We start from the raw sequence: 12,935 nt of genomic DNA, 5'->3' as shown, positions 1-12,935 counted from the left end.
TAAAACTGATGGTGCTGAGAAGAAAAAAAAAAGTTTTTTGAAGTTCAACAGTTGAATCTTTCTTGGCCCTTAAAACATTTCAGCTAGAGTCATTCAAATGTGGACTGTTTTTAAACTTGACCTTTGACAGGGCTTTATAAAATCTGGTGGGGACGCTATGATAATTACCAGAGAGGATGACTTTGAAGTTTGAAAACTTAGGGGAAAAATAAGATATTTTAAAGCTACCAGTGGCCTTTACAGATATGGAGAGGAAAAGAGGTGATTGGGGACAGCAGAACCAATTTCAATTAAAAAAAAAAAAAAAACCCAACCTGTCAAGGCCTCTAAAATAAGCCTATGAAGACAGGGCAGTAATGATGAAAAAACTCTATGGCTGTCTGACCGAGTTAGTTGTGAAAACATGTTTCTTGTGCTCTTGGGTGTTTCTCATTCTAGCATGTGAACTTTAAATTGCAAGGTGTTCAAGTAATTGCAAGAAGTGTATCCGTGGGGGTGGGAGGCGGTTCAGTATTGGTTAACAAGGAACAAGTTCACAGTTTGGTTCTCGGGCCGCTGGAGGCAGGGAGGAAGGGGAGTATGCCATGCCCTGGACCCAGCTTGTGCGGCAGCACTGCCCTGCTGAGCAGAGACTTTAGAGAGTTCATTAAGGGAAGTCAGAGACCGGGCAACTGCAGCCACCCCCCAGACATTTCCTAAAGAGGACAGTTGTGTGTGTTTCCAGTGTGTTCTGGAAGCCGTTTGACTCTCTTGTCTTATTTTAATTTCCATAACCGGTGGCTTCCGAAATGGCTTTGGAAGACAGTTTGCTTTAAATGTGGGCACCTATTCCAAAATGCCCTCGTTGTTTTAGGAATCCGATCCTTCTCCTCCAGGGCTCTTTCGCAGGACTTCTTTTGGACGGGTCCAGAAGGTAGGGTCTTCCCCAGCCGACTCCTGCAGAGGTCACTTTTTGTGCGCGGGTCGTCCCCAGCGTTTGTGAGTAGCATATGCATGTGGCTGTGCTGACTGCACTCGCAGGCTTGTAAATTTTCACCCTGGGAAATTAGCAACAAAGCCCGATCTGTCTCGTGGCTGCTTTGCACTTTCCGAGGGCGGCTGTACTTGACTGAGCTGCAGAACAGGCACACGAGAGCGAGAGCGAGAGCGAGCGAGCGAGGGAGGGAGAGAAGGAAAGGAGAGAAGAGGGGAGGGGTGGGGGCGAGAGGTAAATAGTCTTAAATCGGAAGGGAGCTGCTTCTCTGTGGTCTTGACAAGCGCTGCCTGGGCTCCGCCGGCTCAGTAATAACTGAGTGACCTTTTCTTCGGCTGTATTATGTCTGGCTGGGAAGGGATTGCATTTTGCAGCTGAGAGCCGGGGCTTCCTCCAGCTCGGCTCCTCGCGTGCTGCTGGGGTAAGTTGTCTTGAGCCAGGACGGAGAGAGACAGCCTTGGACTGCAGTTGCCTAAAAGGAGGACACCTGTGGCTCACATGCGGTCAACACCATTACTTGGCGGATCCTTGAGGACCTCATTATTTTAAACTTAAAAAATAGAGACTCCCTCCCCCCTCCTTTTTTTTTTTTTCAAACAATGCTTCTTTTTGACCTTTCCCAAGGAGAAGCACTACAAAGCAGCCACTGTGCTTTCTGAACGGCCTCCCCCTGTATCGCTTAATTGAGAAGGTAAGTGCAGCAACTGTGTATACACGCGTCGGCTTATTTGTGGTGTGTGTGTCTGCGGGTGCGCGCGTGCGTGTGCGGATGTGGGTATTTTTTTTTTTTTTCTTCCCCAGCCTCTCCTAATGAGGCATAAACTGGGGCTGCAGCCCAGCTCCGCACTGCAACTTTCGCTCGGGCTGCAGCTCTGCTGAGACGGTTTTGTTTAAATCATGTGAGGCTTCATTATTTTTATGATGAGACATGAAATAGATGCAGGCGGAAGATGTGGAGGGAAGGAGGGGAGAGCGGCTGCGGCGCGGAATGTCTCAAGTACGACTCGAGTGGATAATAGTCAAAGTTCAGGATGAGCCGCAGCATTCCCACACCCCTTACTCCCGGGAAGAGAGGGGCAGGGAGAGTTTGGAATCTGGAGAGGTTCGCTCCGGCCTGGCCCTGGGGAAGAGAATTCCGTCCTAGGTGGGCTCCAGACCCCCTGCTGCGTACTTGCTGGGATTCACAGCCCCCTCCCCCTCCGAGAGTTGAAATCACAGTCTTGCGGTTCTTGGGGACACTTCTGCCTCTCCCCACTTTTCCGTAATAAGAAAAGGTGGTTCCGGCAAGATGGAAAAGTGACTGTTTGCAGGGGGGCTGGGGGTGGGGGGCGCGGTGGGGAGAAGTGGCCACGAGAGACAGGTTCCCTGGAACGAGGTGCCCATGTCCTAACAGGAGGAGATTCAAACTGATGCAGCACATTTTTACGGGGGCTACCCAGATTGCTGTTATGAAATACAAGTCAGATTTATGATCTTTTTCATATTGAACATGATATGCTATGCTAACGCTGCATGTGACAGTTTAATCAAATCCATTTGTTACCACGAAGCTAAAAGGGGCCGCTGGGATTTTAGGATTACGGGCAGAGTTAGGGAAGCATGTGGCTTTGTCATTCGCCATCATTTTGCACACCGCCACACTGCGAGGGGCTCTGTGTGTGCGCTCTGTCTCGTCTGGCCGCCCTCATCCCTTCCCCCACCCCCTGCCGCCACTCCGACCCGCTCCCAAAGTGGCTTCACAATAGTCGGTCCTCGGCGGTGTAGGCTGCGCACCAGGTCCACACTTGAGCTAAATCCAGGAGACCCCCTTCCACTTCTACCTTGGGCTCTGTGCTCAATGCGAAGCTGCTGCAACTCAGGCACGCCTAAGTCAACTCATGCAGAAAAAGGAGAAAAGTTTTGGTAAGGTTACAATCTATCATAGATGCACTTTGCCGGCGCTCGGCACTCTTGACTGCTCTAAAGCTTTCCTGCTCTTCCGCTGCTTTTGTGTCTTTTTTTTTTTTTTTAAGATCCGAAATATTATTGTTGTAACTGGTTTGGAAGACTGCTGCTTAAACCAATTAATCTTGCTAGGTGCAACAAATACTGCTACATTCTTTGCAAATCATCCCTGTGTGGCTGCGAAGACACAACCACAAAAGGCTAGAGCATAAACTCCATAAGGGATTCTTTGTTAGAGTGCATGTATGTTTCTTATTTTTTTATTATTATTTTATTATTATTATTATTATTTTTTTTTTTTTTGCATGTGAGCTGCATCAAAATTGAACTCAGTCTTGCAAATCTCTTGTTGGCCTTTGCCAAGCACCAGCACTTTGCTGCCATGGTAACTGTAATTAAACTGATAAGAGTGGAAAAATGTCAGTATCTCTGAGCCTTGCAGCTGCATTGGAGAAAAAGGGAATCAAATTGGTTCCCAGCTCCATTGCTCCAAAAGGGGAGGGGGTGGTGAAAGGATGGGGAGGGGGTTGGGAGTTGAAGGGGCAGAACAGAGTTAAGCAGCTCCAGCGCCTGAGATCTGGGGACATCTATTTGCATTGTTGTCCCTTAGGGGGCTGCAGCCTGTAGGGATGCTCTGGGCCAGTGAACAGAGAGAAACAAGCTTTTAGGCCCAATCCAGTTCTCCAATCAGGTCTGGGGGCTGGGGAGAGGATGAAGATGGGCAGGAGGAGAGAAAATCTTTTGTTTGGTACCTCTTGGCAATCGAATGGCCATGTTGGCCAAATTCTTTTAATCTGTGTCACTGCTCCCAGCTGCGGAACCTGCATTCCCATTTTAGCATCTTCCTGAGGCACCTCATCTCTGCCAACCCCCTTTATGTATTCCCCCTTCCTGTTCCTTCTCCCAAATTGTTCTCTGTGAATCTTCCGACAGGGACAAAATGTTTTCCGTTCACTATGTGTAGTTAGTCCAAAAATATAAAAGACTGTGTCTAAGTGCTGCACATCTTTGATTATGATGATTTTTTTTAAGCCCCTGTGTGTTGTGGAGTTGTGGTTACTTTGTTGTGTTAACTACTGAAGCTGAGACCGCGCGGATGAATGGCACAGAACAAGGGAACATAATGGAGGCAATCAACCGTTAGGCCGCCTCACAATGCAATCCAGGCAATTAAAAGCTCACCAGAGTTTAAATGAAATGGTTCTACTTATTTCTGCACACCACACTGCACAGGCTATTATTTATGTCTTTTTTTTAATTATGATTTCCCTTAAACTGTCAAATAACTCAGAATGGCAGGGTCTCAGAGGCAATAAGAATTTCCCTCAGAACAATTTACATGCCAATCTAAAACTAGTTATGAGTCCTGATGTGCTATGAGCAACTTGTGAAATGTTTCTCCGCTTCCGAACGCATAACTCTACCCAGTCGTGTTCTTCTGGATGGTGAGGGCACGGTGGGGAAGGGGGCTGCTGATGCTTTGTGCCTTTTAGGTACATGGCAACGTGGTGACTACTAAATAGTTCTTTTTCTACAACTGTTAACTTGAAGAGTATTGAAAAGATTTCCTTTTCAAGAGAAAGGTGATGATGTTCTCTACAAGAAGGTACCAGGATGGAGGGTAAAATATCAAACTCCTTCAAGCCCAAGGCCAAACAGAATGTAAGAGTTTCAAATATTAATTGGCCTCTGAGTGCTAAATTAAAATGTCAACACAACAAAAACATTTTGTGAAGACAAGCAGGGTAGTGTTACTTGTGCCAAATGTTGGTATTCCCTGTCCTGGTTACAAAGCATTTTGAATAAAGATAGCCGTCCTTCTCCACTTGATGGTAGGAACTCAACTGAGGGAAATATAGCTTAGCTACAACTAAAAGGGATTTAAAATTTTTTTTTCTAGCTTTGTGACGTAAAATAATAATAATAATAATAATAGCCTTATAAGTTGGTGAATTCGAATAGCCAGCCATCTCTCGATGTTTTCAGTAATGAAATACAGAATGTCATTTAGTAAATCCAAATTTCCCCCCTCCCCCCAGGTATATGGTTAAGAGGCACTTGGATATGTTCTGTACCGTAATTAATGGGATTTATTCCTTGTGGAAGCTTGCTAGAAGACGGTAACTAGTTCTGATCAAAGAAACTTCATTTGTTAGAAGTTCTAGAGAGTGAGATTTAGCAGAGCTATCAAGGGTTATGATTAATCTACACTAGACCCTTAGCTCCTTCAAAGAAAGGGAATAGAAAGCAGGCTATAGGAATACCACCTGCTCTTCTGTACAAATCCAGCTGCTAGTCTGCAGCTTTGACTACCACACTGTGCAGATCATGCAGCAAGAACATCCACCCTTTCTTCCCTGCCAGACCCTAGTCCATCACTCTACCAGAGAACTTATTTGGTAATGGAAGTTCAACATCAAAACAATATTATGTGCAATCCATGCATTATTTGTACCTAGAAAAGTTATTCAGCTCTGAGGGTACAGTGCCTTGATGTCTCTTATCAATGTGATTAAAAATGAAAAAAGAGTGTGAAGGTAATGGAGGTGAAGCCTTCATAAGGAGGCTTCAGAGGAAACTGAAGAAGGTTTAGCTACTTTGGAGTAGGGAAATACTCCAAGATTATGGCTTGGCATTTCTTTTCTTGGAACTGTTTCAAGTGCATCTACATTTGGCGTTTTGTAGAGTTTGAAACTTTATGTACAGGCGAGGAAGCATACTATAGTAGTGGGATCTCTGGACTGTTAGAAGACCACCAAGTCTTGTGCTTACCTGTCATTCAGCATCGAGCGAGTCCTTAAACTCTCTTAGGCCTCGTATCACAATTTGTAAAATGAGGGAGTTAGGAATCGATGATGTCTCGAGTATTTGGTAGTACTTAGAATGAGTTATTGGATAAATATGAAGCTCTGAATAGTTGGTCCAGCTTTTTTTTTTTTTTAAACTGGGTATTTGACACTTAGGAAAGAAGAAACTCAAAGGGGAATAGCCTTTCACTGAAAACATTTCAGTCAAGTTGTAAAAACCACAGAACCCAGCTGGACTCCTTATTTATGATGGAGATGTATCTCTAAAGTATATAAATTTTATATATATGTCTGGTGCCCTATCTATAACATAATATATTTATGTATATATGTTTATGTAATTTATATGTATTTAGATTTTTCCTTCTGTTGTTTTTTCTTTCCCCTATGAAATTAATAAGTGTGTGTTTATGGTAATAAACCAATCCTGTACTTTCATTTTATATGAAAGCATACAGTATGCAGTCAGGTAATCTGCCATTTATAGAGGCACTGACTCATGTTTGTGAGTATAGATTCATTTGTAAAATTGTAACATAAGGAACAATTTCAAACAGCAAGAACACAGAAGGAAGTATTTGGATGCAAACACACAGTGTAGAATTGGGGAGCTTTCTGGGTGACTGTACTCTATGTTTAACTATAAACAGCCCCACTGCTAAGTCAGGTTAGTGTCTTCCCATTAGGGTACACTCTCCTTCCACCATCAAGCACAAATCAAGTGAATTTCTAACCAATAAAGAAAAACTCATTTTTGACTCTTATAGGCGGTGCATGGACTAGTTTGTTAAATAGCTTCCTTTGAGATTATTACTCACGTTTTCTTCCCAAAGGAACTGCACTATGCAGAGAATGGGGACACTCTAAAATTATTTAATGTTACTTAACTTTGTGTATATGATGTCAACATCATGTCAATGTCAATGTATACTATGTACAACACGAATGCATTATCCCACCCCCACCCCCACTGTCCAGGTGCAACTTTATAAATGATTTAATAAGGACTTTATAATGTTTGAGGCTTTTGTTTCCAAATTTTAGTTTGATTTCAGGATAGCCCCAAAAGGGAAAGTCTAACGCTCCTTGAGAAAAGCAATATTAAATATTAAACTTGTTGGAGGTCTTTTGACATCTTTTGATTCTTTCCTGCAGTCCCAGCTCTCTTTTTTGTTTTTGTCTTCCTTTAGGTATACAAATGCTCTCAGTCCAGCCAGACACCAAGCCGAAAGGTTGTGCTGGCTGCAACCGAAAGATCAAGGACCGGTATCTTCTAAAGGCACTGGACAAATACTGGCATGAAGATTGCCTGAAGTGTGCCTGCTGTGACTGTCGTTTGGGAGAGGTGGGCTCCACCCTGTACACTAAAGCTAATCTTATCCTTTGTCGCAGAGACTATCTGAGGTAGGAATTACCCTTGCACACCAGTGATGACTGGATTCCTTTTAAAATACTTTTGTAAGTGTATTTTTTGGTTTCATTTCCTTACTACCAGCTTCTATTCCTGAAAGACAACATTGACCTGTCAGCCTTCAAAATGTTGCCAGGTGCCTATTATGCAAATTCTTACTCGAGTAATGGCCAGTAAAACATGATATCGAAAGTGATTCCATTTGGCCTGCCTGGATGCTCATAGTTAGAGATTGGTTATTCCACCGCCCGTATTAAAAGCACCAGTTCATGGCAAGGATGTGGTTGGTAGAAATCAGCATATAAGTGTTTCATTAAACCATACCGACAAGATAGGCTGAGCTTGACACAGAATTGTTCAGCAATCTTCCTGTGTCTCGTTTGTCAGAGAAAGTTCAGTTTGCAATTATTAACTGGTATTTATTAGCATATTTATTATACAGTTTTGACAACTTTCCCCAAGTGTGAATCTGTGTCCCCACCCTCAGTGGCATTCCAAGTGGTCATCACAAAGACATCACGGAGCATTAGCAGCTTCAGACTTGCCAGTAGCATTATGGAAACTAACACAGTAAAGATCTCCATCATTATGGGGAAATGAAAGCCACTCTAAACATCTGATCAGTTTGAGGACAATGCATATGTTCTTGCTTAAAAAACCATGAAGCCCACTATACTTGTTTCCCAGCATTTAGCACTCAATGCGTGAACTTGTATTTAAGAAAAATTATTTTGCTTTTCAGGGAACTTTGTGACTTGATTCAGCTGCAAATTACATATATTAATAAAGTAGGAGCTATCAAATTAGAGAAATGATATATGGCATCATTCGGGTTTTCATATTTGATACGATTAATCATTTTTCTAGTCTGACATTAAGCGATTTATTTTGAATTTTCTCCCTTTATGACACAAAATTTATCAATCAGCCGTAACTCCTTAACCATCTTGGTCATTTTTGGGAAGTGTTTTCTAGGGAATTTGGTGCTTCTCAGTATATAATTCAGTTATTTTATATTTTCAGTTAATCTTTATATATAAAAATAGATCATTTGATTAGTGATCGTTTAAAAGGGTGAATCCAACACTATTTATCAGATTCTACCCCCCACCCCCCCAACCATAGGATTGCCTCAGCTGACAGCCTCCTGGCTAATTATGACCACTTGTTACTATCCCTCTGTGTTCCAAGCGCATAAAATACGTGCAAGGTGCCAACAATGAGAAGTGACTCCATAGCCAGGATTTCCCTTATTGTGGTGGCACAACTAATCAGAATTAACTTATTCCATGAATTCTCTTAGAACTTCAGTCTTTGAACTTCTTCTTTGAAATAATTTTTTTTTCCTCTGCTCATTGTGAATTAGAGCCTCATTTCCACATAAAGCATTCGCATTTTACTTTCAGTGATTTAACAATGCTTCCTAGTTTTGCTTTATCTTTACTAACCAATGGTCATGGCTTTTGACTCTTTTTTTCTACTTTTACATTTGTTTGCAACTGCAGTGTCTCAAATGGATTTATGTAACAACAGTTCCAAAACAAGGAGCTTATATAAGTCTGCGCAAAGTTAAGGTGTTCTAGTAAGCAATAAAGATAAAAATTAAGTAAGATTTACAGAAAGTATGTTGAAATAGCTGGATTTTAAAAACTTAAAAATTTGCCAATGTAATACCTGTATCCTGAGTTAAACTGTTTTACAGTTGTTGATATAATAGCAAGCAGAGAAGGAAACTTAGATTGTGTTATTCTTATGGTAATAAAAATACAATGTTTAACTGCCGTTTGATAGTCTCAAGTAAGTGTTTTGTTTAAAGGGATTTATCAAAATAGTTTTCATATCAAAAGTGCTTACCCTCCTCTAAGATAGATAGATGTTGCTGTTTGTGACATTACTTAGTTGATTTCTGGTAGACTCAAACTTTTCATGTTTGGTAACTTGTTAAAAAAATCATACTCTTTCTAATAAAAACCTTGGTCCTGGTTGCCAATATATTCATTTCTCAGAGTATACTGTCCTCTTAAGTTGGTCATTACCACATTAATAGCCAGTTGTTATGTTAACAGCCTAAGGATTGTTAACATTTCAAACTAAGTTGTTAACTGCAAGCTTATTCCTTATTTAAACTGAAGGTTTGTTGTATATAATGTGACTTCTTTGGCAAGACTTCATCAATACTTAAAACTTGCAGAAGCGAAATGGGGACTTGGTGTGTGTGTAAAACTGTGTTATGTGTTCTAGATTATGCCACAGATGTGGTATATAGTTTTATGTAAGAAGTATGTATCTCCATGACATCGTGTCCATGTTCAGCAGCATATGTCTCTTACTAGAAATTTAAAATAGTCTAATTCTATATGTCACATAGACAAATACAATTAGGCAAACTTTATTTACAAATTAATTTCTTTGAATGGTATAGTCATTCAAAAATGTTTATTGGATGCCTGCTGTGTGAGAGGCATAATTCTAGGTAATAGATGAAATTAACTAAGAAAAAATAAAGGTGTACCTAAAATTGTTACTATCTGTTTATTAATTACACAAAACCTGTTAAATGATCAGGGAGCAAGTAGTATTCTGTGGCTGTTTTCTCGAGTTTTGAAAACAATTTTTCTCATTTCCCTTAGTTCACATTTACTTTTGTATTTTGCACAAAGCTTAACCATTTAAATCCTATTCAAAAGTGGTTAGGTTCGGTTTTTTGTTTTTGTTTTTGTTTTGTTTTGTTTTTGGTGTTTGGATATTATATGATTTCTTTGAGGCACCAAACAAGCCATAAATAACTTACAGGTTTGTATTTCTCTCTCTAAATCAGTAGGTATCTAAATAAGAATATGGAAAATGATAAAGAAGAAAATAATTTTGTCTGTACTGGTAAATTATTGATTGTAGGTATTATCTTGAGTCAGATAACTTTTTCATTTCTAGAGAACAGTGAAATATTTTTTCCAATTGTATTTAACTTCCTAATTAACTTCTTCCAAAAAAGAAAACAAACAAAAAAATCAAACACTCGTCATGCTGAACAATGAATCTTGAAGTTATAACATTTTATTTGCATTACTTTGTTTTTTTTAAGTTCTTTGAATAATAAATACAAGAATTTAAATCATAAGATACTTTCTTAGAGTTATAGAAACTATTATTGTGGTAAATACGATTTCTCTCAGATTTTTCTCTCCTTTGTGGCACAATTAGCTTTAAGAAAAAGAAATATGATCTCACCATTTATATACTGAGTTTCAGAACTCCACAATTCATTTTCCATAACGGGGCTGGTATAATGTCTTTATTTCTCTGTAGAATATACAGTGTACATATCTGATGAGAGAGAATTTGCCAGTTTGTAGGATTGTTCTCTGCCTTTGGAAACTCATTAGATAAAGGAACAGAAGGATTGACTTTTTAAAACTTCCTCTATTAACATGAGTTCTGACTTAAACTATGAAGTCAATCTGCCCATCAATATTTATACGCCAAGACCTAGAAATCTAGATGTTAAAAAATGTATCCGACACATTCATAACTTTTTCATTTTTAAAATTAAATGTATGACAGATTAGATGGAGGAGCATCTTTATACCTTGAACTAGATAGAGCTCATAACCAACAGAATACCCAAAGTAGATTAATAAGTCTTGTATAAAAACAGAAACGTTTTAGTAATGATGTTTATGGGACTCTTGTCACTGCTAAGCTGTCCATCACCCTTGTCTCATTTTGGAAAATATGAAAGAAAGTAGTGAACGTGTAATCAGAGTTTTAGAATTAAAATCTTGTGGCAAGTGTTACAAAGTCAGAACGAGGAGAAATAACAAACTACTTTACTTTTCAACTTGGAGGAAGTAAAGAATATCAGAATTTGCCTCTCAAGACTTTGGGAAATTTTTGCTTGTTTTTTTTTTTTTTTTTTTTTGTTGTTGTTGTTGTTGTTGTTGTTGTTAAGCCTAAAACTTCTTACTTGTATATTTTAAGCATCAAGTCCCTGTAGGCTGCATCTTGTATGTCTGAATGGTGTCTTACCGGAGAATGTATTCAAAGCTGTTTGCTGTGATGTTATGCCATGGAAGCTGCTTATAGCTCTTCCTATATGAGAAGCTGAAAATGCCTTCTGTAAAATTTAATGTAATTTGCTATTTTTATATCTGGGAATAATGTGTTTAAAATGAAACTGCTGGGAGAGAATGATGCTTCATGTCCCACTATAGCTGCCAATTAACAAAAAGCATTTGAAGGTGTTATGCTGACTATAATTTTACATCCTTTAATAGAATAATAGAACGAATTGCAAATAGAAATTTAAACTTAAATGCCAAATGTCACATAGAGTATTAATCTGGCTATAACTTTATTTCAGACTAATCAAATCCTGTGCCCTAAATTTTTATATAAAGTTTAATTTATATTAGTGCGTACATAATTACAACCTTAAAAGTAAACACGAATGTGTTAATATGATTTTATCTGACAGTTCATTGCATAGATTTTTTTTAATGTTGAATAAGGTGTTTATTCTTTTTTTTTTCCCCCCTTCATTTTCCTCTTTTTAACATTAGGCAGTTGAAAATATCTTCCCCAGAAATCAGTGCATTATTATTATTTGAAAAATCACTTTTTATTGTTTTAAATTCTGAAAATTTAAGCTTTTATAAGGAATGAAACTCCTCCCAAATGAACTTTTTTCCTACAAGCTTCGTTTCAGTTTTTTAACACTTCATTATTATTGTAATTTTTATGATATTTAAATGTCTCACATAATCTTAGTATGATGAAATATTGTAGTATGTGAGTCTATTAGACCCCATGCCCTGTTAAAAAATATTGTTTTATTTCTTGTAAATGATCTTACCTTATTTACAACTTTATAAGAAGTTGTAATTTATAAGAAGTTGTATTATTGAATTTTATTTTATTTCAAACATTTTACACTCTATACCATTCAAGGACCAGTACAAATCAGGAGTGATAATTTTATTTGCTACAATATTTTGAGAGAGTGCCCCTCATTTTTGGAAAAATTGGTGGATTTTCTGAGCAACAACTCTGTAGCAATCTCTGTTAAAAATATTTCACATACATATAGAATTTGTCATTTGTAAATTTATCTACGACATCTTTCTGTTCTTGCCCTGTAATGCATCCATTTTCAGTGGGGTATTTAACATAATGAATTATTTTAGTGTTGTGGCTTTTGTTTTGTCTTGTTTTATAGACGATATATTTTCACTGAAAATACCTCCCTCAAGATACCTCCCTCAAGAATATTGAAAATTTGAAAATACTTCACACTGTTTTTATATTTTTATTGTTTTTTTAAAATCTTTTTATAAAGCATGGAATACTTCAGTCAGGATAGTTCTTACCCATAAGATGGATAAGTTAGACATACCTGACTTAGCAGAAAAATATTCTGTTTCTACAAGTATATTTAGGATTAAATGCATCTGGAAGAACTACATTTGAGAATTGCTAAAATTGCTTATTTTGCACTTTATAAATACACAGAACTCTGGGAAAGAACCTCTATTTTTGGTTGCTCTTAGTGTATATCAAAGTAAGCCAGCATTTCATTTATAAACTCACCATTAACTTCCATTAAGTGACTAATAATAAATGTTAATGTTGTGTTTTGACTGCATACACATAATTTATTAAGGAATCTCATTTGAAAAATATGCTGAAAGTAGTAATTTGGTAAATGGTTTTGATGCCTATATGCACTGCAGAAATGTATTATGTAGTTCAGTTTTTTGCCTCACAGAAAATTATATAACCTAAAAGAATTGCACGAACCTCA

General features: G+C 38.4%; 1 protein-coding gene across 4 annotated transcripts in view; it reads left to right on the top strand.

The window, feature by feature from the left end:
- The window catches only part of LMO3 (LIM domain only 3), a 55,383-nt gene that overhangs the window by 348 nt on the left and 42,100 nt on the right, over positions 1-12,935 (top strand). The window contains exons 1-3 of one of the 4 annotated variants that reach the window (XM_007082734.3): positions 685-913; positions 1,598-1,664; positions 6,915-7,128. In XM_007082734.3, coding sequence (XP_007082796.1) covers positions 6,923-7,128 — 206 coding nt within the window. In that variant the 5' untranslated portion in view covers positions 685-913; positions 1,598-1,664; positions 6,915-6,922. Of the gene's footprint in view, positions 1-684; positions 914-1,597; positions 1,665-2,850; positions 2,876-6,914; positions 7,129-12,935 lie in introns of those variants that run through there. The other 3 variants (XM_015537740.2, XM_015537739.2, XM_007082738.3) reach the window with 3 other exon arrangements.

This window comes from Panthera tigris, chromosome B4 (genome assembly GCF_018350195.1).
Source record: "Panthera tigris isolate Pti1 chromosome B4, P.tigris_Pti1_mat1.1, whole genome shotgun sequence".
In the NCBI taxonomy this organism is placed as follows: Eukaryota; Metazoa; Chordata; class Mammalia; order Carnivora; family Felidae; genus Panthera; species Panthera tigris.
Note: the sequence above shows the minus strand (reverse complement) of the source record. Positions and strands in the feature narration are given on the sequence as shown.